The 24,429-nt window shown below is 44.3% G+C and overlaps 1 protein-coding gene across 1 annotated transcript in view; it reads left to right on the top strand.

Moving 5' to 3' along the window:
• itga8 (integrin, alpha 8) overlaps positions 1–24,429 on the top strand; it is a gene marked incomplete at its 5' end in the record, with an annotated part of 40,602 nt that overhangs the window by 11,712 nt on the left and 4,461 nt on the right. Inside the window, 16 exons of the mRNA XM_080500326.1 lie at positions 151–194; positions 1,768–1,824; positions 2,027–2,079; positions 2,161–2,366; positions 5,412–5,609; positions 9,787–9,832; positions 10,031–10,138; positions 15,109–15,164; positions 15,500–15,657; positions 15,997–16,128; positions 16,834–16,901; positions 17,538–17,685; positions 18,372–18,464; positions 21,086–21,165; positions 21,642–21,722; positions 23,533–23,638. Of these exons, the coding sequence (XP_080356452.1) occupies positions 151–194; positions 1,768–1,824; positions 2,027–2,079; positions 2,161–2,366; positions 5,412–5,609; positions 9,787–9,832; positions 10,031–10,138; positions 15,109–15,164; positions 15,500–15,657; positions 15,997–16,128; positions 16,834–16,901; positions 17,538–17,685; positions 18,372–18,464; positions 21,086–21,165; positions 21,642–21,722; positions 23,533–23,638 (1,634 nt within the window). The remainder of the gene's footprint in view (positions 1–150; positions 195–1,767; positions 1,825–2,026; positions 2,080–2,160; positions 2,367–5,411; positions 5,610–9,786; positions 9,833–10,030; positions 10,139–15,108; positions 15,165–15,499; positions 15,658–15,996; positions 16,129–16,833; positions 16,902–17,537; positions 17,686–18,371; positions 18,465–21,085; positions 21,166–21,641; positions 21,723–23,532; positions 23,639–24,429) is intronic.

Below are 24,429 nucleotides of genomic sequence, written 5' to 3'. Positions count from 1 at the left end.
GCACAAGCATCCAATCACTCACTGTGTTCTCAGCGACACTCGGCTGTGAGCCGGGTAGGGGGTTCAGGCCTCTGAGACACACTTCTGTTGACTCCTTTCTTCCTCTTTCTCACACTAATTTGGATCTTTCTTTGTTTTTGTGTTTTCCAGAGCTGATCGCTGGAGTCCCAAGAGGAGCACAGAACTTTGGATATGTGAGTAATCAGCCAAGCAGATATGCCAGTTTATTGTTGTTGATTAGCTGCAAAAAAAAAGAAAGAAACATTTTAAGAAATAGTCCGAAATTGCCTTCTTATTGTTCCTGATCGCTCATCTGAAATGCCATGAATACTAAAGGTAGGACTGATGTTCTGGATGCTGTCCATCATCCCTGCCAAAGACCATATAAGGGGAAATCTTTTGGATGAACTAAACTCTCTATTTTTCCCCGTTGACTGGAAATATGTTGTATTGCACGCTGATAACATTTTTGATATTGGTTGTTGCTCAAATTTATTACCCACCAGTGTTTTATCTACATTTTTGCCCGACATGTTGTCAAGGTCTATGAGAAAGTCTGCATCTTGTTCCAGAGAGATCACAGATTATGCTCATACTCTTACATGCAGATACACATGCACAGTATGAACTCATCCAAATTCGTGCGTCGCATATTGACTCACAGCCTCACGTGTCTACAAGGCCTAAATACTGTATGTGAGGGGTATCTATTCATGAATTCATGTCTGTCTTGTGCTTGCTTATGGGAACTTGTACCCAGGGCTGACAGTGTCAATCCTTCCTAATGACACTCACCTTCCGCTGCATGTGGAGGGTGGTGACCCTACCTAACCCCACTAACCCTTCTCCACACATACATGACCCCTAACTCCAACCTGCAGTGTAACCGCAAAACTCACCACACTACACACACACACACACACACACACACACACACACACACACATGGTGTGTGAAAGCTTCCTCCTATACAGAGGAGGTGGTCGTAGCTCACAGTGGGTGGAGTGTTATGATAGACACAGGTTGGCCATGTTGAAGACTTGGCACTGGGGGAAGCTGTCAGGCCCGAGCAGGTTTCCTCTATGACCAGTCGGACTACTGAGACCAAAGAGAAGTTAACTCTGAAGCTTTTGATTTAATAATTTGTGTTTACACGTCCTCATATGTCCATGTTCATAAGTCTATCCCCGTTTGGTAAGTCACTGAGACATCTGTGATTGGGTCAACGTGTATCCTCCTGCCTCTGTGTGTGTGTGTGTGTGTGTGTGTGTGTGTGTGTGTGTGTGTGTGTGTGTGTGTGTGTGTGTGTGTGTGTGTGTGTGTGTGTGTGTGTGTGTGTGTGTGTGTGTGTGTGTGTGTGTGTGTGTGTGTTTGTGTGTGTGTGTGTGTGTGTGTGTGTGTGTGCGCGCGTAGCCCCCGGCCATCTCCATGTGGTTGTTATTTTAAGTCTTATGAAGGAATTCTCAGCCTCCCCCCTCCCTCTATCCCTGCAACTGGGGTTAGGATTGGGGGAAGGATAGAAAGACGGGGGGGGGGGGGGGGTAAAGGCACAAAGATGGCGGTGGCGCAGGAGGTCAGTGAGAAAAGAGGAGTTTCAGTGAAGTACAAGCTTTATTCTTGTGGTTTCTTGAGTTTTCGCCAACATTCTTCTCGTGTCTGTTTGTCAGACAGCTCGGCCGTGTTCGTTCCCCGTGTTGTGCGAGGACAAGTCCTGCTTCCTTATTAGTTCTGCTGTGTTGTGTCTGATAGAGTTTGTTCTTGATTTAGGTGGCGATGATCAACTCCACCAATCTGACCTTCATCCAAAACTTCACGGGGGAGCAGGTGAGAGCATCGACACCTCCCACTTGTCTGGGATGTTACTAATAAACTACTGAGCTGCACCTGATATTGATTTTCTTCCATTTATTCCTTAATCAACTCAGTCAAGAAGAGGGTGGAAGAAGGAAGAACTTAGATGGAAAAACATGTACACTATTAGGTTTTGGTTAAATTCTAAAATTGCTTTTCCTTTTCTGTCTGACAGATGGCCTCCTATTTTGGCTACTCTGTGGCTGTCACTGACTTGAATGGAGATGGGTAAGTAAAAAAAAAAAATACATCCTTTATACTCCTGAAAATAACAATTTCTATCACCGGATCAACAACATGTCTCCATAGAACGGACGATGTGCTGGTCGGTGCGCCCCTCTATATGGAGAGAGAGATGGAATCCAAACCCAGAGAGGTGGGACGGGTTTACCTCTACCTGCAGCTGGCCCCGCTCTCTTTTTCCCCACCGGTGCCCCTCACTGGCACCCACGTCTTCGGACGATTCGGCACAGCTATAGCGCCGCTGGGAGACGTCAACCAGGACGGATACAATGGTACGCTCACATTACGTTTACCATTTTGCCATCACATGATTTCCCCCAGTGTTTATTCATGTTTCAGTCCTCCTACCGCACCCCAAACAGCACAAACCTTTTAATGGAGACCGACTCTTTAGCAGCTCCTTTAAGTCCAGTTAGTTGCATGGGATCATGTGCATCACATGTGCAGCCTTGGAGATTTATGACCATGCCGTCTGGCTCAATGCGGTTTCCACTTTGGACCACTATTGATGAGTGATTTCAGTAAATTAAAAATAACGTTGAAATAATTTGTGATTCTCTTGCTCGTCCGGTTTACATCTGCAGTCCAAAAACATGCATTTGAGGTTAATTGGTGACTCTTTAGTGTTTTCACTTCTGCTGTAGTCCAGTGCGACACAACCCTATGATGAATAAAGCACTATAGAAAATATATGTGTGGATGGACGTGGAGAGACCTTCAGTAATCCAGCAAAGATCATTAAAAGCAATTAGGAATTAGTTCTATTTTAAATTCCAGTTTCCTCAGAGGAAGAGTTCAAAATTCTTTGGCATACATTGTGTTCCAGTCTGAGAGCCTCTTCCTCTTGTTCTTGTCGGTCCATATGGAGCCTATGTTTTCAAGTAAACCTCAAAATAGACCCATGTTTTTCTTTGTTACGGTGGCTTTTGGTCTGTTTGGTCTCTGTGCGACTGAGGAAATCCTATCAGGTGCTGCTGGTTGAGAGAACTTAAAGCTCTTCAGCCAATCGGGAAGTGTGGCGATGAAAGGTTGTCTGCGTGTTTCTTACTATGACGGTCTGATTTGAGCCGTATGTGTGTGTGTGTGTGTGTGTGTGTGTGCGTGCGTGCGTGCGTGCGTGCGTGCGTGTGTGTATGTTGGAGTTATTTTTACCTCGCCAGATGTGCCCTGAGATAAAATCATCTGGGAGTTTCTGTCCTCCTGCCCAGAGTTCATTCCACTTCGATGTGTTTGTTTTATCCTCACTTTGATTTGACAAAGACACACACACACACATGCGTACACACACACACACACACACACACACACACACACACACACACACACACACACACACACACACACACACAAGCCTGCAGCCTGAGGCTCGACTGCTTCAGCTAAGCTAAAGCCTGCCGCCTTAAAAATGAATGAATGGACACACATCTGGAGTGTGTATGGCATCAATCCCAATGATTTATGTTTTATTTATTTTGGGACGTTGTGTGTTCATGTGTGTACAAACCCCTTTTAACCCATTAACCATTGGATCAATAGCCTTTGGATCAATAGCCTTTGGATCAATACTGAAGCTTTTTCCTGCTTCGACACATAAATCACATCTGCTGTCTGTCAGTGTTTGACGGCCTCTCAGGACCAGCCGTGTGTCCGGGGAGGAGACGGAGCCAGTCGGCCTGTTGAGGGTTAATCTGATGAGATCACCTTCATGCCTGCGCATGAGTTCATTACGCAGAATTATGGCACAAAGTCACCATGAAAACACTGTCATCAGGGTTTTGAGCCGCCTCTTTTCACTAATGCCAAACCGCTGCGTTCGAGTGTACCTGAGCCCTGAGTTGTGTCGGTACATAATTACAGACAGATACTTCGCCGAGTGATGACTTTGAGCCTCTTCCTCCTCCCACAACAGAGACATCATCTCTTCATTTCCAAAATTCCTCCTGAGGACCGAACGTACCCATTTCCTCTCGTTCTTTATGGCTTTTGCTGAGTGTCAGCTGTCAGAAGTTTAGCATTTCGTTCACTCAATTTGCTGTGTGGTGTGTGTGTGTGTGTCATCACCATTACTCACGCTGTGTCGGCCTGTTTTTGACTCTTGACTAACGCTCTCCTATAGTTTTGGTCTCAATCACAGTGGGTGTTCTTAAGAGAGTTTCTTTGTCTTTTTGTTGTGCATGTCGGAATTGTGTGGAAACCTCTGAGCAACAGCTATAAGTGACTTTCACATTATTTCAAGTTCAATGAAGTATCAAGTTAGAAGTTTTTTTGTTTTTATTTTACGCAGCTATTCAGTTATGCACATAGACACACACACTCACGCACACACACAGAACTCACATATACACTTGCGTACACACATGGTTGCATTTATCCTCTCTACCCCACAATCTTCTTCATGTGGAACCAGTTGTTTAGGCTGAGGGGGGGATGGAGACGAACAGGATGTCTAGAGGTGTTTGGACAGTTACAGTACTGATACACACGTTAATGCAGATCAGTGCAGTAGATGGTCATCAAGAGGTAAAAGGAAAATACTTCAATGTGCGTGACGTTTGGAATCTGCGCCTGTTTATCTCAGAGCAGGTGCTTACAGTACCCTACTTGTTGGGGCGCTGTATTTATTTGTCCTTTGGCGTGTAGGTGTCGTGTTATTCCACAAATATGTTTAAACAGTTTAAAGCGGGGTAACATTAGCTGTTTCACCCTGTTCCCTCTGTCACCGCTGGTTTCTTCTTGTTGTTTACACAAATGTTCCCCATGCAGAGCAGAAACATTGAACGAAAAGTAACAACTACATTGCAGTCAGATAAGAAAAGTCAGAAATGGAGGTATAACAAATGCTTTCTAGTCACTAAATTACCTGAATTATGTAGATATATAGACTCTAATGAGCAATTTCTTTCACAAAGTATAGAACAATTATAAAATTATGAATTTTTGTGATTATCAATATATTACCATGTTTATTTTAAAAGGAGATGGGTGAAATGTGATAATGACTTGCCTGATAAAGGGTTAAACAAACTGAATGAGTGGCCATGCTGGCATGGTCCCACGGTATAAAGAGGTCAAGCTCTTTTCCGTCTCTCTCTTTCCTTTCCTTTCTACCTGTATGTTTTCCTTTGCTCCTGTCTCAGCGGGGCCTTAACCCCGTTAATGCCTTAACCATACGTGTGTGTGTGTGTGTGTGTGTGTGTGTGTGTGTGTGTGTGTGTGTGTGTGTGTGTGTGTGTGTGTGTGTGTGTGTGTGTGTGTGTGTGTGTGTGTGTGTGTGTGTGTGTGTGTGTGTGTGTGTGTGTGTGTGTGTCATCCCTCAGACGTGGCGGTTGGCTGTCCGTTTGGCGGCGAGGAGCGTGGAGGGAGAGTATTGATCTTTAATGGCAACAGATACGTATCGACACAAGGTCTGAAGCTGAGCCAGGAGCTGAAAGCAGCCTCGACCCCCAGTGGCAGCCTGCCCGGTTTTGGATTCACTCTGAGAGGAGGCCAAGATCTGGACAGCAATCAGTATCCTGGTAAATACCCGGCTCAGCTCGTCTATTCTCCGCTCACCATGTTACAATCAAAATTCTTTCCCCCGACTTGCATTCCTCCACTTATTCACTTCCAGCCCCTCTCATTACGGGCTCCCTTCTCCATCACTGAACCCCACATTTCATCGTTCCCCCATGCACTGCTCTGCTACCATCCCTCCATGTTTTCCCATATTGCTTTCCTCCTCCTCCTCCTCTCTGCTAAAGTCATCAGAAGGGGTAAAAGGAGTTGTGCCATAAACTGCTGCCGCATCCATTCTTTAGGGGTTTATAGTATTTGAGAAGGAGACCTTAGAGTTCAGATTGAAGGGAAGAAAGAAAGTATGATATATTATCCGCATGTTCGGCCTGTCAGACATTCAAGCCTTTGCCTACATCGCTGAGTCTTTGGCAAGAAAACGCAGCTTTTAGTCAAGTTACATACCGAAATGGTCTTCTTTGCAAAAGTAACACCTACTTACTTTCCCACATTTGACTTCTCATATATAACAAAATCTCTACTAGCGAAATAAAACAAACAAAGGAGAATACCTTTCAAGTTATTTATATACTTGTGTGCATAGTCCACCTAAACAAAGCAGGTCTGTAAAAACCAATGTTTTACTGCCCCATTTTCTCCCTGATTTAGAGCCGATCTGCTCTCAGAATTTATTTGGCTTCAAACTTCCACAGATTGGACATGAAATGAGAAATTTGTTTAGTTTCATTCTTTTTCTGCCCCCATTACAGTTTTTCCTTTTCATTCTGCTGTAATCACAGATTTCTTCATTCGACGTTTGTCGAATGAACACACACACACACACACACACACACACACACACACACACACACACACACACACACACACACACACACACACACACACACACACACACACACACACACACAGGTTCTCATGTGTGGCTTGTGATCAGTTTCACTGGCCAGGATCCAGAGAGTGTGTGTGTTGAGTGTGTGCCAGGGTGCAGGTCACAGTCGGACCTGTGCAGACCCACATAATTAAAAACATTTTGCAGTAAAGAATGCAGAACAAAACAAAACAAAACATTATACAATAAATACACACGCAGGGATTACAGGTTCAGGCTCGCGCTGATGTGGGCCCTTTGGGAGGAAGAAGTAGAGGAGAAACTCACGGGTGGCAAAGCTCACTGCCAACACACACACACGCACGCACACACACACACACACCATATAAACAGTGGCACACACTAAGTGCAGCGCTTGTGTCGTCTGTCATTAGAGAGCCGGTGGCCGGAAGTGATACGCACACACATGGCGTGTCGTTTGCAGGGCAGTAAAGTCACACTGTTCAAAGGAGCGGTGGATGTTTGATCAGCGTTACGAGACGACTGCACAGGCGTCTGAGAGGCTTTGCTCCAGTTGCCATATGTACTCATTGACATTTATTGTCATTAGCCGCCTGCAGGAGGAAAGGCGAGATGGTGACGAGGCTCCGCTTTTAGCTCTTAATTGACTTTATCTCACATAATGATGTCATGTGTTTCGGAAACTAAATAAAAGAGAGATTAAGGATGAAATAGAAAGGAAAGTGACGTCGACATCACTTCCTGCTGACTCAAAGGGGGCAGATCTCCACCATAGCCTCCCAGCAAATTACAACCCCTTACTTTCACAATACAAAGGCTATACTTTGAGCTAAATTAATAGAAAACAATGGTAAATTATGTTTTGTTTTTTCTCCTCTAAAAAACTCTAATTCCCCCTGCTCTACAGAGGAAAGTTTCGAATATGTATGAAAGCTGGGAAATTATTAAGCACACAAGTATCCAAGAATTCTTAGATCATCTTTTTTTTTTTTTTTTTTACTAAAACTACCTCTTTTTTTTTCCCACTGAGTGCCATTGACCTTTGCCACCTCATCAACAGGGCCAGTCCCCCTGCAGCTAAACAGGCAGTCGGGGCAGACAGCCAGTGACAGCTTGACAGTCTGTCTAAACTCTGGATGGAGGTTGTGTTTTCACAGCCACCGTCAGCAAAAGCAGCTCGGTTACCAAAATCCATACCTGCACGGAGAATTGTTATCAAAGAGAGGAGTGTATGAACGCTGGAGAGTGGCTATGGATCGGCGTGTTCGAGTACACACACACACACACACACACGCACACACACACACACACACACACACACACACACACACACACACACACACACACACACACACACACACACACACACACACAAAGCGATCGCAGCAACCGGCAGTGCCAGCAGAGCTTTTCCTCGTGTGCACGAGGAAATGGGATTGACATGAAGAGGAAAGTGGGCTGTTATTTGATTTAGGCCTTGATGCGGCTGCGAGCCACACTTACACTCGAACACACACTTAACCTCAAGGTGGCTTATTCACAGTCGTCTCTTCTTCCTGCAAGCATGAGTTTTATGATCGGGAGCACAGACAAACCACTAAATTAAACACTTTTTATCTACTTATTGCAGTAGTGGAGTTGTGGGGGATTTTTTTGTTACATAATCCCTAACGGTGGGATGGACGCAGGAATTTGGACTGAGGAGGTGCTCCCTCTAAGCACACACACTCTAGCTGCTGAAAACACACCTTGCGTCTAATGGCTTTCACAGATTGTGGTTTAAAGACCAAGTGCATGATCCTCTGCCCTTATTTCATTCCTGTGCTTGATTTTTTTTTTTTTCTTTTTACCCTTTCTCACATCTCCAGGACCTTTTTTTCATTCTGAGATTTTCTATACAAAGCCCTTGCAGGCACACAGCAGCATATTCACTCAGTGACATAACTCACCCCCAGGGGGAGAAGGGACGAGGCTTAAATGTTTAATGTTGTGGTTTCAGGGGGACTTGGTGACTGCAGCCGAAGGCAGAAACAGATGTGCCGCTCTCAGATTCAATTAGTCCCTTTCTTCTTAAATACACAGGAGAGGGGAGGCAGCGCTAATGACAAGACAAGTCGACAAGAGTACACTTCCACTTAATCCATTCTCCTTTAGCAGATAGCTCAGATGATGATCACTGTTTGTTCTCATCAGAGACCTTATGAACTCTTGAATATGTAAAAAACTTTTTGGTCGCGTCACGCAACTCGTGTTTGAAATAGAGACAATTATAATTTGGTCATTTTTCAGAGAAAAAAAGACCTACGCGTACTAACACAAGTTGAGTCACTGAGCAGAATTAGGTTATTTTGTCTGTCTCAGATCACAAAACTCCCAAAAGTTTCTCCAGCATCTGGAAGTGGAGACTTGTATCCATTAAGAGCTTCTCTTCAGTTTCACATTGTTTTAATCAGCATGTTTGTGTGTGTGTGTGTGCGTGCGTGCGTGCGTGCGTGCGTGCGTGCGTGTGTAGCATTGGTATGTGTCCCCTGACCGCATCCATTAAATTCCAGCTATATTTTAAACCATAAGAGCCAATTAAAAATGTGTGTTCGTCACAAAAAGCCATGAAAGCAAATAAAATAAAAATCACATATAGATGGAATCTGGTGCTGCTTACACGTCCGAGTCGTTGCTGTTGAGGCTGATGGGAAATGTTCAGCAAAACACGATTGGAGCGACGTGAACTTTACAATGGCACAGGAATGTGGCGTGGGGTCCCTGTCTCCAGCGTACACACACACAGACACACACACACACATGTTCATGCAGCATGGACACGTTCGAGTACACACACTAGCCATAATATATGTATATGGCTAATATGTGTTTATGGACACACACATTAAGACATGTTCGATTCTCAAATCAAATCTGTATGGGTTCTATGCGAAAGGAAAAACAAGGTAATATTAGAAAGCTTGTGTGGGACTGTATGTGTGTGAGTGTGAGTGTGTCTGTTTATGTGTGTGTGTGTGTGTGTGTGTGTGTGTGTGTGTGTGTGTGTGTGTGTGTGTGTGTGTGTGTGTGTGTGTGTGTGTGTGTGTGTGTGTGTGTGTGTGTGTGTGTGTGTGTGTGTGTGTGTGTGTGTGTGTGTGTGTTTGTGCCTGTATTAGACGTGAGAAGTCTGCGCTTGATGAAGATTGCTGGAGACCTTGAAATCAGTCCCATCTGTGGCATTCTTTGAAGCTCTTTACTTCCCGTCTCTCTCTCTCACTCTCTCACTCTCTCTCTCTCTCTCTCTCTCTCTCTCTCTCTATCTCTCTCTCTCTCTTTCTTTTACCCTCCAGATTTGATTGTGGGAGCGTTCGGCACAGGCGAGGTGTCAGTATACAGGTAATTCACAAAGCAATTAGTCTCATTATATTTTTGCCCCACATATCTCCAATGGCGTTATCTTATCTGTGCGTGTGTGTGTGTGTGTGTGTGTGTGTGTGTGTGTGTGTGTGTGTGTGTGTGTGTGTGTGTGTGTGTGTGTGTGTGTGTGTGTGTGTGTGTGTGTGTGTGTGTGTGTGTGTGTGTGTGTGTGTGCAGGTCTCAAGCTGTGGTGTCCGTGGAAGCTGCGATGACCCTCAATCCCAGAATCCTGAATCCAGATGACCGCCAGTGTCACCTGCCTCAGACCGACATCATGGTGACCTGGTAAAATAAAATAAAACATCTGTTCACATTCACCTCAGTAATGTACATATCAGACATCCCCAGGCTGTGAATCATGTATAATAAAACCTATGACTCTCTTCTTGGGCCCATCCCAAGTTTACATATGTGTTTTAAAATCTAAATAATATGTGGCTCATTTGTGGCCCGGACATTGTTTCCTCAAATTACAGAACATCTGATAAACTGTTTCTACATTTGATATCTTCCTTCTTTTTTTTTTTTTTTTAAAGATTTCAGTTTTGGAAACTCTTATCTACGCACACATCTTAACTGGATTGACAACGCTTCAGAGCTGCTCTTTTCTTCCAAGTTTAAACAAACTAAACGAAACATTCTGATATAAAGTTCAACACTACGATTAATGAACCAGATGCAGACTTTGGATCACTACTCCATATATAAAAAAGCAAACTCTCTCTATCTCTCTCTCCCACAATTTGTCATTTTTGTTTTGCTTTCCAAGCTGTTTCTCGCACTCTTTACCACATTCTTCAAAGTCTTCAGCCACGTGTCGATGTGCCACTTCCGTTTGTAGAACAATAGCATCCATCAGCACCAAATTCTAAGTCTAGATAAAATGGAAAAGTGACAGTTTTGAGCAGTCAAGCTGTGTTTGCTGTGTCAACAACTGTGATTAGTTGCAGTTCAGAAACAGACTGCTTGTGTTTTTCTCTAACTATCTTCAACAAGGTTCAGTTTTTAGTTTGAAAGTAATAAAGTGGGGGACAATTTCTCCTCATTTCAGCTCCCTCCATTCCAACACCGTTTTATTTGGTGAGGCTTATTTAAAACAAGACCCTAGATTTATTTAGAAGCGTTTGACTCTGTGTTGGTTGTCAACACCTCATCGAGAGGATTTTGATGAGAGTCAAAAGACTTTTGGTTGGTTGTCCAAGACAGAAAGCTTTCAGCTGCGCCATCCACACAGGACGGATGCTATGTCTCCTCATCAGACCACATCAGGGGTCTGAATATTTTGGCTCTTTTTTTAAGCAGTTTTTTTGTTTATTTTTAAAGATTTTTTTTTTCTTTTCTTTTAATTTTACTTTTTTTTAATTTTAGCATTTTCACTACAGAATGGATACAGAGCAGCCACATGAGGCTGCAGATCCCTGGTCTAGGTTTTCCACAGAAACTTTTCCAAATGTGATTATAGGTCATTTTGTTTTTGGGACACTATCCAGATGGACAGTGGTCAAATGTGGCTAAACATGTCGTAATTTTTTTCATATTGTGTTCCAACATATTCATACCTTTATGCCAAGCCTCAGTAACCTTCACTGACCACTATGGTCAAATTCTAATACCTTTAGAAAATGCTGTCCGCTTCTGTCTGGATATTTTGAGTTTATCTCGGCTGTTTTGTTGCTGCTTCTGATTGATGTCAGTAGTTCTTCAAGTTGTTATTTTCCAGTATTTACATCCAAATAAAGGGACCTGATTTCCGTGATGAGACTAAGTCACACTGTGGCGACATCTCAGCAATTGTGAATGTGAAGTGGTTAGCGTTGCATTTCAGCCTTCATGAAAAAATAATAAATTAAAAAAAGCTCTGCGCTGGCTTTGTTGATAACACCTGAGGTAAAACACGATGCGAAATGGTAAAACAGCATGGTGCCGGAGTGCATTGCTCTGCGTGAGCCCATATACTCTAATGGTGTTATTTTAAAAGCGTCGCTTTTGAGAGAAAAAAACGGCTTTGCTGATTAAAATTACACACCTGCACAACTTGACAACACCTTTGTTTGGTTCTGGTTTAGCAGCTGTGACTGTTATAAAAAAAAAAAATCTAATCACTAATGTTGAACCTCAGTTTGTTAATACAAACAGGTCCCGTTAATTGGAGGTGTTTTAGGATAAAGACTGCAGTAAGTTACAGTTACCTCCTGTAATTGAATACGCGTGTAGGATCAAAGTCTTAAACAAACAAGTCCCTAATGAGGCCCACGCTGCCCTGGACCTCAGACCTGTAACAGACGTTGCATTGCTTATACTGTATCACGAAATGGTATGCAGTATAAAGTATACACTTTCACAAATCACACTCACTCTGACAGATGTGACAAATATTCCACCCCATGCTCTAAATTTCTGCCGTCGGCCAAAGTCTGTTTGTCTGAGGCTCGAATGCACTAATGTATCGGTACATTGAAAAAGCCTGCTCGCTAAACCCCTGGAAATTCAGATTTATGAGACTGTGCAATTAATTTGAAGCTGCATAATTCTGTTTTGATTATATTTTTGTTCCTGTGGGTGGCAGGATGGCTTTGAACAGTCTGGGGGTGAGTTTAGTTGAGGAGAACCGTCCTCGAGGCTCCCGCTGCTTCACCACAGTCGACTGTTGGTCGTGAGTTTCTCGGGCTGGAGAGCCGCTGCGGGACTTTTCTTGGACGAGACGTGGGCTCGGCCAGTTGCCACGTTGGGGTCTGAGTGGTGGTGTGTGGTGTGAGTACTGGCAGCGGGTGAAAAAAGGGGAATGGGGTTTGAGTCGGACAGACGGCGAGCACTAAACTGTGGAATTTTGTCAAAACAAAACTCAGCGTATTTAAATAAACCGCCATAAAAACTGTGGTCCGAGCCGTGGAATTAGATATGGCTTCCACTCACACAGGGAGTTCACAGCAGCAGTAAAGTTGGGGGACGTCTGAGGCTGTTTGGTTTCAGACGGGTGAAGGGTTTGAACGTTTGGAGGAGCCGGAGAAAAGCATGTGGGAGCCCAGGTTTGTGCTTCACGTACCACCGTTATATCTGAGCCGCACAGCGAAGCACATGATTTCCTGAAAAATAATTACCCGGTGGTCTCTGGCCCTGAAGGTGATTGAACAACACTGACTGTTGTTCTGAGTGAGTTTCCACTATTCTCACAGATCCTTCGAACCCGCTGGCTAAAAGATTATTCCCTCTGATCAAAAGAAAAAGAAAAAGGGGGGGTCAGTTTCCCAGGCTCCACTTTGTTTTCTGAACGAAAAGAATTATACCTATGTACTTTCTCAACATAAACATGAGTTGAATTTTTATTGCCAGTTATATTGCAGTTTTTTTTTATGTACTCTCATTTACAGTAAGTAAGAATATCTCTGCTTGATTTTTGGCCTTGGTGGCTTTCCTGCGTAGAGTTTGAATGTCCACCTCTTGCGTTTGAGCCTAACTGGTGATTGTAAATTGACTATTAGTGTGAATGAGCGTCTGCTCTTCATTTATGTCCCTATCTGTGCCATTTCACTTTATATTGACAACAAAATGTTTGGTATTATTTGCTTTTCAGAGTTGGAAAATAGCTAGCAATAAGAAAGAGAGAGAAAGAAAGAAAAAATAACAATCATTGAGTTATTGAGGTCTCTCATCGTGATAAGAAATTAATGACTTGATGAGCTGTTTCCCTCCGTACCATTTTGTGACCATTAAAAGCTGAAACTCTGAAAGGTGTGTGAATTTGCTTTGATGACACGGACACAAACTGCAGATTAATTTGCTGGATGAACTCGTCGATAGTGTTTTGAAAATGAGGAGAAAGGAAAATTGTTGATTGAATGTGTTGATAATTTTTTTTTGAAAATCTAATGTTTCGCCCTTTTGTTGTTGTGGGGAGTATTTCACAGTGTGACTTTGTCTGACGATGAAAGATCAGTGGAAATGAAAACACTCAGCCAGTTAGTGTTAAGAAGTGCGTCGGTCCATTGTGTGTTGCGTTCGGCCGCATTGGGACTAGAAAGTGATTATATGTGAGCCGAACACTCCAGATCATGGCAAAGTGAAACGCTGGCCCTTGTGAAAACAGCAGAAGCCACAGAAGGAAACAAAGTGATTCTGCAGTTTCTCAGCTGTGCCACCTTTTCTTCGTTTGACCGTGATTCTTCTTGTATAGTCAGGGAACCTGTGGTTATGTAGGAAGGGGATATTTGAGTTCTGTCTATAGGGTGCAGGGTGGGAAATTGGTGGAAATGACATGCAGGAATCGCTAACCCAGAATCAGAGCAGCAAACTGGGAGGGCCGCATACGTTTGCCACACGGTGCTTATTAAAGTCACACTTATGCACACTCCTCCCAAAACCATGAAACACTCACAGGCTTATATGCAGCTCGTATTAAACAACCATGCAAACCACCTGGAGAGGTCAAAATCTCTTAAGGGAGCAATTTTTGCATCAGAAACAGAAACACACATGAACTCACATCTGCGCCGCATAAATGTTGAAGGAGGCCAAACGAGCTCATCATTACTGTGTCGTCTAATGGGGATTCTAATCATTAACAAACGTACAAGTGTAGTCAACAGCTGCACTTTGGTTGTTGGGGTTTCGTGAACCTAAACCAAACAAACCGTAAACACACGGAGTCATTTACTTCATGCCTCATATGTCTTCAGTGTAGATGAGCAGTTTGTCCGTAAGCTTCCCATGATTAGTTGGCATTAACTTTAGCATTAGCGCAGGCTCCTCTGTGTGAGTCACTTTCCTGCTCTTGATGAGAGGCGCGATAACAAACATGCACACGCACACAAAAGCGCACTTGCCCATGGGGGTAACACTCACATAAATAGAGGAAATGCAGAAACGATTCCCAGTCTCCCATGTCTGCACCTAATGGGGGGGCCCGTGGTAATTTCCACCGCCCCCTGGAGTACAGGAAGGAAGAAATGCCTTATTTATGAACAGTTATTTACTCGTACGCTTCATTTTTCAATTCTTTTGCATCCGTGCAATTGTCGAGGAAATGCTCGCTTTACACATTTGCAATAGATGAAAGAGTAGACACCTACGTTTATTACAGAGCCATTCCAAGTGTCGGCTGTGAAAGGCACTTGACTTCTAGTGTGCTTTCGCTCATTTGAATGAGTATTGAAACACCACTAGTCTGTGTCGGAACGGGCGACATCTGAAGGCTTTAATTTATTATCATACATTGTAAACTGTCATCACGTTTTTCTCATATTCTTTTTTTCTTCAAGCCTGAAGGTGGAGGTGTGTGCGGCAGTGAGCGGAGTGGGGATCCCCAGCTCCGTAGGTAAGCAGCTGTTTTGGGGGGGGGGGGTTGGTGCAGGTGGAAGAAGTGAAGACAGCCAACTTTGCGGCACACCTCATTAGGGTTTCCTGCTAAGAAACTCCTGCTCCAGTTTTAAGTGGAGGTGAAAACGCCGAGAGAGGAAAGACAAGTAAAGGACACACGAGACGCAGACAGCGGAGGCGTGTGTTGTTTCCAACGTCTGACGAGTCTCTGTGGAGTGAAACGCCGATAGTTGCCCACACAACACGTTAGACCTCGTGTCGTCTGACTTGCTGACTCCTCCACCTGTTCATTAATACTCTCCATTCTCTCCCTCGCTATCTTCCTCCGTCCAGACCTGAGAGCCGAGCTGCAGCTGGATTGGTTGAAAGGCACCAGGGGTGGAGTGAAGAGAGTCCTCTTCTTGGATACCCAGCAGCCCCAGCGCACGGGGCTCCTCAGGCTTGGTCACAACCACCCACATGCCTGCCTGAGCTACACCATTTATCTACGGGTGAGCCAATCACACGAGACACATACATCAGAGACAAAGCAGACTTCATTGATCCCCTTGGGGGAATTTCTTCTGTGCATTTAACTCATCCTATTCATGGCTGACCTCAAAGACATGCTGGGAGAACGTGGGCTGGGGGGGTCAGGGGGTCATGCTCTGGGAGCCATGCAGAGGATTGAAACCACTGATCCCAAGTCCACTTCTCTAACCTCCAGGCCTCTACTGCTCACACACAAAAGCACTAATTTGCTTAAATGTTGGAATTAGCTGTGCAAACTCTACAACTTATGGTTCAAAGCTGATGGCTCATTGTCCTTGGTTTGTGTTTCTTCTCTAAAGGAGGATGATGAGTTCAGGGACAAATTGACCCCCATCTCTCTGGCTCTGAACTACAGTATGGCTCCACCTCACCGGGACCAAAGCCTCCCGCCTGTACTCAACCACTACAGCAGCACCTTCCTTCAAGAGCAGGTCAGTACACAAGCCTTAGCTGCAGGAGGACTTCGACAGATTCCACATCACCCCGAATATAAAGCATCTTTTCAGGGAGATCGTATCTATTCTCATCCAAAGCAGTGGTGTCATGAGACGCATAAATAGCAAAACTCCCTGGAACACATTTGTGGTTTGTGACACTGTGTTGTATAAATCAACGTGATTTGATGAAGCCCAACTCTGAGCGCATTCTGCCAAGTTTGAGACCCTCCCAAGAACCTGATCGTATATTTTATTCAGGCATTCTTTGATGAAAATGCTTACCTTGGCTTTGAAAAGGCTTACTCAGGAATAGAAAAAAACATCTGCTTCACTTGATATCAAGCTCCACTTTGCCTGTTTTCCACCCTGTGTACGAAAATGAGGTTAACTTTCAACCTATTATATAAGATATAAATGATAATAGTAGCCTATAGAAATTTCCTGCATTGGACCAACTTCAGACTTGGCTTTTATTTGTCAAACAAGCACACCGATGGAAAAATACACAGTCAAGTGATTGCTCTCTCACTCAAAGAAGGTGTTCAAATAAATACTCAGAAGTTTTTGCCGTGTTGACTTTTAATCAAACCTTCACAGTGCCTGTGTGCGTCTGTACACCTGCATTCAGCGCGTCGGGTTACTCGATCCTCTATTTTTGGTGCCATGATGACATCTAGTGTACCTTTCTTTTCTTCCCAGGCCTACATACTCCTGGACTGCGGTGACGACAATATCTGCATCCCTGACCTCCAGCTCTCCGCCAGCTTGTAAGTCTCAGACGGCTGTGGCCTCCGACCTCCGCTTGTAAACTCTCAGCACTTCAGCCAAATATGTCCACACATCCACACACTGAAGAAAAAAAAAAGAAAAAAAAACGAAAAACCCAGGGAAGTATGCCTGTTCTCCCTCACACAATGAGCAAGGTTTACACTGAACATACTCACATCATAGTCCCCATCTACCATTGGTGTGTGCGTGAGTGTGTGAGGGGGGCTGTTTGTGTGCATATGTGTAGTTGAATTACCCTACACACTATAGTGTTTCCAGCTGTACGGTATCTCCATGGCAGCGTTACACAAACATCCTGTCACCCTCTATGCATTGACACACACACACACACACACACACACACACACACACACACACACACACACACACACACACACACACACAGTATTGGGGTTAGCGTTGAGGTCGTAGGGAACACATTCCTTGCAGCTGAGTATATTGCTCATGAAGTCCAACCTTGAAATACTGAACTTAATTTGACAAAATAGATGCCATAGGGCAGGATTTGGGGTTTTTCGGCAAAGTGCTTAATTTTCTGTGACCTATAGATGACTGAAAACCTTTTCTTGTGCACTGTTGTTTTTCCCCAACGAAACACACAAAAAAAACCACAGGGACCGTGCCGAGATCGTAATTGGAGACGACAATCTGGTCATGTTGACCATCACTGCGGTGAACCGAGGAGAGGGAGCCTACGAGACAGAACTTTACACGCTCATTCCTCCGGAGGCCGACTACATCGGCGTGCAGCGCAGAGTGGAGGTAAGCGCACACAACAAGACGCACGATAGGCTCACGGCGACACACGCCGCACACTCTGCCTGACGTCAATTATGCTGTTTGATGTTGAGGGCCGGCGGGGCGGAGACTGAGACAGTGGCCTCGTCATGAGTGAGGTCAAGTATGAAGCGAGGAAGTGAGCTATTTGAAGCCGAGGTTACAGTAAAACGCCACATCCGGTTGTGTCTTTTGTGGAGTGTGTTTGTTTGACGTGATTAAGTAAAGGCTATCAGCAGGGCTTCGCTGGCAGCGGCCCAAATGCCCCTTTTATGATTTACTCGCTGCATTAGTGACCACGGAAATGGATGGGGTCAACGCTTGTGTGTGCGAATGTGTGTGTTTTTTGCACATGTGTGTGCGCTAATGAGTGTGTAATGGGCCCACTTGATTGATGACATTGTTACTGTCAGTGCATTCATCACCCTTCCTCTCCTCTCCTCCCCCCACTCCCCTGTTTCCTTGTCTTTTTTTTTTTTAACTCCCTCTCGCTCCTTCCCCTCTCTCTGACGGTCTTCTGCTTCCCTCTGTGGTTCTTTTCTTTCACCACTTGACTCTCACTGCTCCCTATTTGTCACTTTCATTCACTTACCCTCACTCAATGTTCTTGTCCCATTCTTCTTCTTCTTCTTTTTTTTTTTTTTTTGCTTTTTGGACCCGTCCTCCTCCAGACACTGTCTGAGTTAAACTGCGAGTACAAGATGATCAATGACTCCAGGATGGTGGTGTGTGACCTCGGGAATCCAATGGTGGCTGACACAGAGGTGAGAGCTTGCACACACTTTAATATAAAACAGCCCTCAGCAATCCATGTGACTCCTCGGGTTTTATTCACCACTGATTACCGCTGAACACCCTGACCTCCGGTTCCTCACATTCTGACTCCCATGGCCGTCGTGCACAGTCGAGCGATAATGATCCACTTAGCTCTTTGGTGACATGTAAAGGAAGCCGGGGCTTTGCAGAGTGAAGAGTGGTCCCTTTCTACATGAAAATCCCACCATGCTGGTTTAGAACATCCCTGCTGCAAAGCCCGTCACACGTGTGAAAGCGCCGTTCCAGGAGGTGTCAAGGCCAGTGGTGTGGTGGTGGTGGTGGTGGTGCTCTGGCTGGTGACACACAGCATTCTGATAAATCAATTATGTGGTCAGGTTTCACTGGTGGGGGGCAGGATGGCGTTACGCGTGCACGTGTGAGTCGGTGTCTGTGCGTGCAAACCCCCCCCCCCCCTCTCGGCCGTCCAGATGTTTCCCATATTTAACTCTCTCCTCGCCCCGTTGGACGTTCAGGAATCCATGAGCTTATGCAGAACATACTTCCATGTACCCCATGCAGACTGTGCCTCTATGGAGCAGCTAAATACTTCTCATCGCTTGAGTTCAGGCCCTTGTGCCACATGACAAAGAGATGCAGCGTCTCGCTGAGCAGAGTCCTCCAAGTAGGTGGTTAATGCCTGAAGGAAAGCAGACTGCAGTATTTGTGCTCATTTGACTACATCTGTTTCACTTTTTTGGATTAACTTTAGTAACTGAGCTTATTAAACCACTCAATGCCAAGGTTTCGCATGCATGTTGCTCTTTAGACTTTGGCCAGATGCAAGCCGTTATTCGTGTGGATGAATCTTAATGTACTTGTTCTCGGCAAATAAAAACATTGTAATCATTTTCTCACTCACTGGCTGCAATATTTGCGTCACATAAGCTGTTAAGTTCCTTTTTGACTTTTAACAAAACTCAAATATTTAAAATCTAAGTATTCCATTTTTGAGGAAATATGATTTAAGTGACTTTGATGCCTGGTGTCACAAGTCTGCTGCAACATTTAGAAGGCAGGAGTAAAGTATAGGATAAATAATATAAAAGCATGGCTGTACAGGGAGGACGTTTTCTTGGCACCTCTGTACTAATTGAGCATTATCGAAATGTAAATCATTGTCTTGATGTAGAGACATTGTCCCTCCCTCCTGATGGCTACCCCAAGCTTTGGTACAAGACATGCCCTTTGTGAACTGTAAGACCTGCAGATGTCTGCTTAGAATTTGTGGCTTAATTCTGTTGTCGGCTTTGCAACAGTGTTTGGCGGCAGATTTGTTCGTTCCAGTTCGTACCAGCCTTGTAAAGCTGACCGAAAGTATAACAATGAAAACCTCCGAAACCGCCGCTTCAGCAATATAAACCCACTTCTGTCACTGTTGTTCCAAAAGATGGTTGTTTTACTAAATCGTGGCTATACACACTGTGACAAAGCTTTGTGGCTGCCAAGAAGGCAATACACGAACACTTGAGCAAAAATATTCATTCAGAATCTGTGGACCAATGACGATTCTCTTGAATACACATGCAGCACAGGGGCAACCCAGAGAATATGAAAACAGTTCTCTTGGAATGTTTTCATAGATATTGGATTCATTTTCTCCACCACAATAACCAATATACATTCAGGCTGGCTATCAGGTGCTGTAAATCCTTGTTTGACCACCATACCTCGAACAGCGCTCCTCCTCCTACGTTTATCAGTGACAGGGAGCTGATAAGGACGACTCTGGCCTGAGTTTCTCATACTTACTCAGTGTCTGTCTCTTTAGATCTCCCGAGCCTGCTTCATGTCCTAGAGCCACTCTAATGTGTCCCATAAAGACAACGAGACTTTATAGTTCAGCGCAACATATTCACCCCATCACACACACACACACACACACACACACACACTCACACACACACACACGCACACACACACACACACACACACACACACACACACACACACACACACACACACACACACACACACACACACACACACACACACACACACAGACTCTGGCCCGTCTCTTGAGGTGTTAGAGCAAGTCTGCAAGCTGTCATTTCCCTTTCTGGATCATGTGGCTAACCTGATGTTCTGAGAATATCACACACACACACACACACACACACACACACATTGTCGCACCCAGTTGATGATGAATCAAATCCTCCACGTGTTTTGCGTTAGCCTGGTGGACAGGGGATTTAAACCGAGGAGAGACAAGAAACTTAACTGTGGCTTTTAAGTGTGTGTCTGTTGTCTGGATTTTCTCAAGATTTAAAATACTTTGCCATTATCAGCGTGTGTACACACACACACACACACACACACACACACACACACAGACTCACATATTCCTCCGATGAAGAAACCGGGAAGGATGTTTCCAACAGGGATTTTACCGTCTGTTACTGGACACTTCAGACGTCATGAGGCTTTTGATGTCCAGATGCATGTTATTTCTGGCTATCTTTCCTCTCAACCTCTTTTTTTTTTTTTTTCATGTGTGTGTTCTCCTTTTTCCTGTCATGTCTTCACTACATTGCCTCTCTTCTTACGTTTGCTCCTCACTCCCGCACAGCTGTCTGTTGGTTTGAGGTTTTCGGTTCAGAGGCTGGAAGACGCCGGACCCAAAATCAGCTTTGAGCTGCAGATCCACAGGTGACACGCCCACCGACACTCACGCATACCCTCCAACCCATTTCTCTCTCACACACACATACGGACAAAGAGCTGTTTGTCTTTCATCTGATCCAAGTAAATAAGTCCTGTGTCTGTCCTGGTCCCGTCACTGTTTGGGGTTTGATGAAACTAACCACAGAGACAGAAGATGACAGATAGCCCAGAGGAACTGCAGACAGAAGACAAGTTCCACACAACAAACCCACTGTTTGCTTCAATGCATTAATTCTGATACACCAGTAGATACAGATGGTTAAATGCTCGGGGATTTCTTCTTGGTCAGCTGAACACGGGGGGAAAAAAAGGCAGTTTTATTTCATGTCTTTCTTTTTTTTTTTTCCTCCCCTCACGCTGCATCGTAACCTTGTTTTAAATGTTTTGGACATAAACTGTGTAAACATATATTGTGGCGATTTTATACCTCATTTTCAAATCCTTTGTGTGTGTTTCCACAGCTCCAACAAAGATAACCCCGACAGCAACCTGGTCAGCTTGAATCTCTCCATCGTTGCCGTAGCTCAACTGGATTTACGCGGGTGAGTCAAGCAACTTTATACACTCCAGTCTCCCAATTTTAACTCGCTTCTTCGACACACATAGTTCCCACACATAGGCCGGCCACGCTGTGCATGCACCTGACGCTCAGCAGATGGGAAGCGGGGCTCATCTCGGCAGGGACAGAGGGTTAGTGCTGTGAGAGGGGCGGAGCTGCCATGTGTAGCTCGGGTTGTGTGGTGGTCGGCTCAGCAGGTTGGGATCTATACGTAGGTACTTCAGCTGCAGGCTGACACTCAAAGGTATTTAAACCACCAACATCGCCCCGCAGTGAGCCTCTCAGACACAGCTGATCCCGTTCCAGTCCAAATTCTGTGATTGTTTGCAGGACATTACTGCTCCTTTATAGTGCGCCCTGTTTATACGCAGATGGAAAACAAACTTCGAGAAAAGCATTTGAACTAAATCATGTGCACATGGGCTTTGACATGTTCACAGATGCCGTAATACACGTGAACACGCACGCATGTAGCCGCAGTTTAAAGGAGACTCTGCATGGCCTTGTTTGGGTGTGGTCAGCTGTGCACATAAACAATCCAACGGCCTGGGATGAGACAAAGGAGGGTACATTTCAGTGTTTACAACAGCTGTCCATCTCACATTTATGCATTTCACCTATGGAATCTGTGCTGTTATGATATGCAATGGCAGAAGACACAACAAACAAATGAAATTACATTTACCTCTTTTTGATTATGTCATGTGGCTTTCTGCTAAACTCCTTCATTTGCATTTCCATTACGTTACATCTCCAGTAGGTCAGGTTACATTGAAGCCTTTACTATTTCAGTTGAATGAGCTTTCCATCTGAATATGATCTTATTTCAGGTCACTATGTAGTCTGATTTATGATCTGTGCTTTACTGCGATCGGCTCCAGCAACTCACAACCTTATGCTGAATAAAGTGTAGAAGATATGTGATTAATTTCCTGTACAAATAATTAATGTTTAACTGATTCCAGTTTTTTAAAGAAATTTTTTTTATTTTTTTTTCACTTGTACAAAACAATAATGTTGTCATTCCAATGGTAAGAAAATGTGGAATTTGGTCCATAATTGGCCAAAATCTGTCACATTCCTAAAACGTTTTCACGACACATGTAAGACCATTTTTTTTGTCTTGTGTTACATATGTGTGCCAAATTTTATAGCTGTAGTTGAGGTGTGATCCAAGGCCTGATTTTTTTTTTATTTTGCAGGTGGCGCTGTTGAGCCATTGTGCCATTCACATGTGTAATTTCCCCCTAATTATCACATTAAGAGCAGCGTCTGATCTGAGTGCAAAGTTTCGCAACTTTTCAAGCACGTTTAAGCCCCTCAAAAACACATTTGTTTTGTCAGGAGGATAATAATAATAAACCCTGGAGTTTCAATAGGGTCCTCTGGGACTTTCAGTGCCCGGACACTAATAAACTGAATTTTACTGGAGTCAAATCTCATAAACCTTTAAAAAGTTGAATTTATAGCAGATCAGTGTCTACGTACTTATGAAAGAACACTCTGAGCTTTCTTTTCTCTGATAAGGTTTAATAGCTGTAAAACTGTTTCTTGCCAAAGTAATTTTTACATAAATGTTGTTATGTTGAAAGACTAAATTGTGGTAAAGGCTCGAAGTGGTTTTCTTCCTGAAGCAACTTTATCTTGTGAACTGTACCGAACAAAGAGCTAAATTGTAGGCAAGGCAAGGAATCATTGGTTAAAATCATCACAGTAAATGTTGTGCTAACGTGATTCTAAAGCCATGATCTATTAATGGTAATAAGTGAGATCTTTCTCTCCTCTTCCCCCAGCGTGTCTCACCCCTCTCAGGTGGTGCTTCCCTTCCCGAACTGGGAACCGAAAGAGAAGCCGGTCAAAGAGGACGAAGTCGGACCACAAGTCACTCACATCTATGAGGTGAGAGCGGCTCTGTAAGCTGAAACGTGGCCGGGCTGTCAGGTCCGCTGCTAAGAAGAGACAGAAAATGCATTTATTGATGTAAAGATGGAGAGGTGGAAGTTTGTTTTGTTTAGAAAGCAAATGCTGAGATGGAAAGCATTGAAGCCGTAGGTGTGTAAAGTTGGGAAAAGAGTCATCAGGGCTCTGAACTAAAAAGCACACACACACACACACACACACACACACACACACACACACACACACACACACACACACACACACACGCACAGCAACACCAGTAGCTCTATAAATAATTGAGCTCTGGCTGATCAAAGGTCTCCAGCTCAAGACTAATTACCGTTGTTGTGGAGGCAGGAAAGAGTGAGATGGGAGGGAAAACAGAGAAAGGAATAAGGAGTGAAGCGCGGAAGGGAAGACGGATGTTAACTGTTGTTAAGAGAGGATGCAGTGCGATAGTTAATAATCACTGTCAGGAATAAGAAAAGCGGGTCAAACAGAGTTACAGACAAATAGATACACGGAGGGAGAACGGCAGACAGACTGGCGACAGTTTACAATAGGTCTGTGTGCCGTACATGTGATTTCTTTTTGTTTTAAATGGACGGCAGCTTCATTGAAGTGGAGCGCAGCAGTGTCTGGTCTGTCCCCCAGCTGATAATGATTTTCATTTGTGGTGCTTTTCCCAGCGGGCAGCTGCTTCTAGTTAGAGACGACAGAGGTTTTCTTTTTTTTTTTCCTTCTTTTTTTTTTTTGCTCTTGCAGAATTCCTGCCCTGCAGCACCGGGATC

The sequence above is a fragment of the Blennius ocellaris genome, assembly GCF_963422515.1.
Source record: "Blennius ocellaris genome assembly, chromosome: 8".
Lineage (NCBI taxonomy): Eukaryota > Metazoa > Chordata > Actinopteri > Blenniiformes > Blenniidae > Blennius > Blennius ocellaris.
The sequence above is the reverse complement of the archived record's forward strand: the minus strand, read 5'-3'. Positions and strand labels throughout refer to the sequence as shown.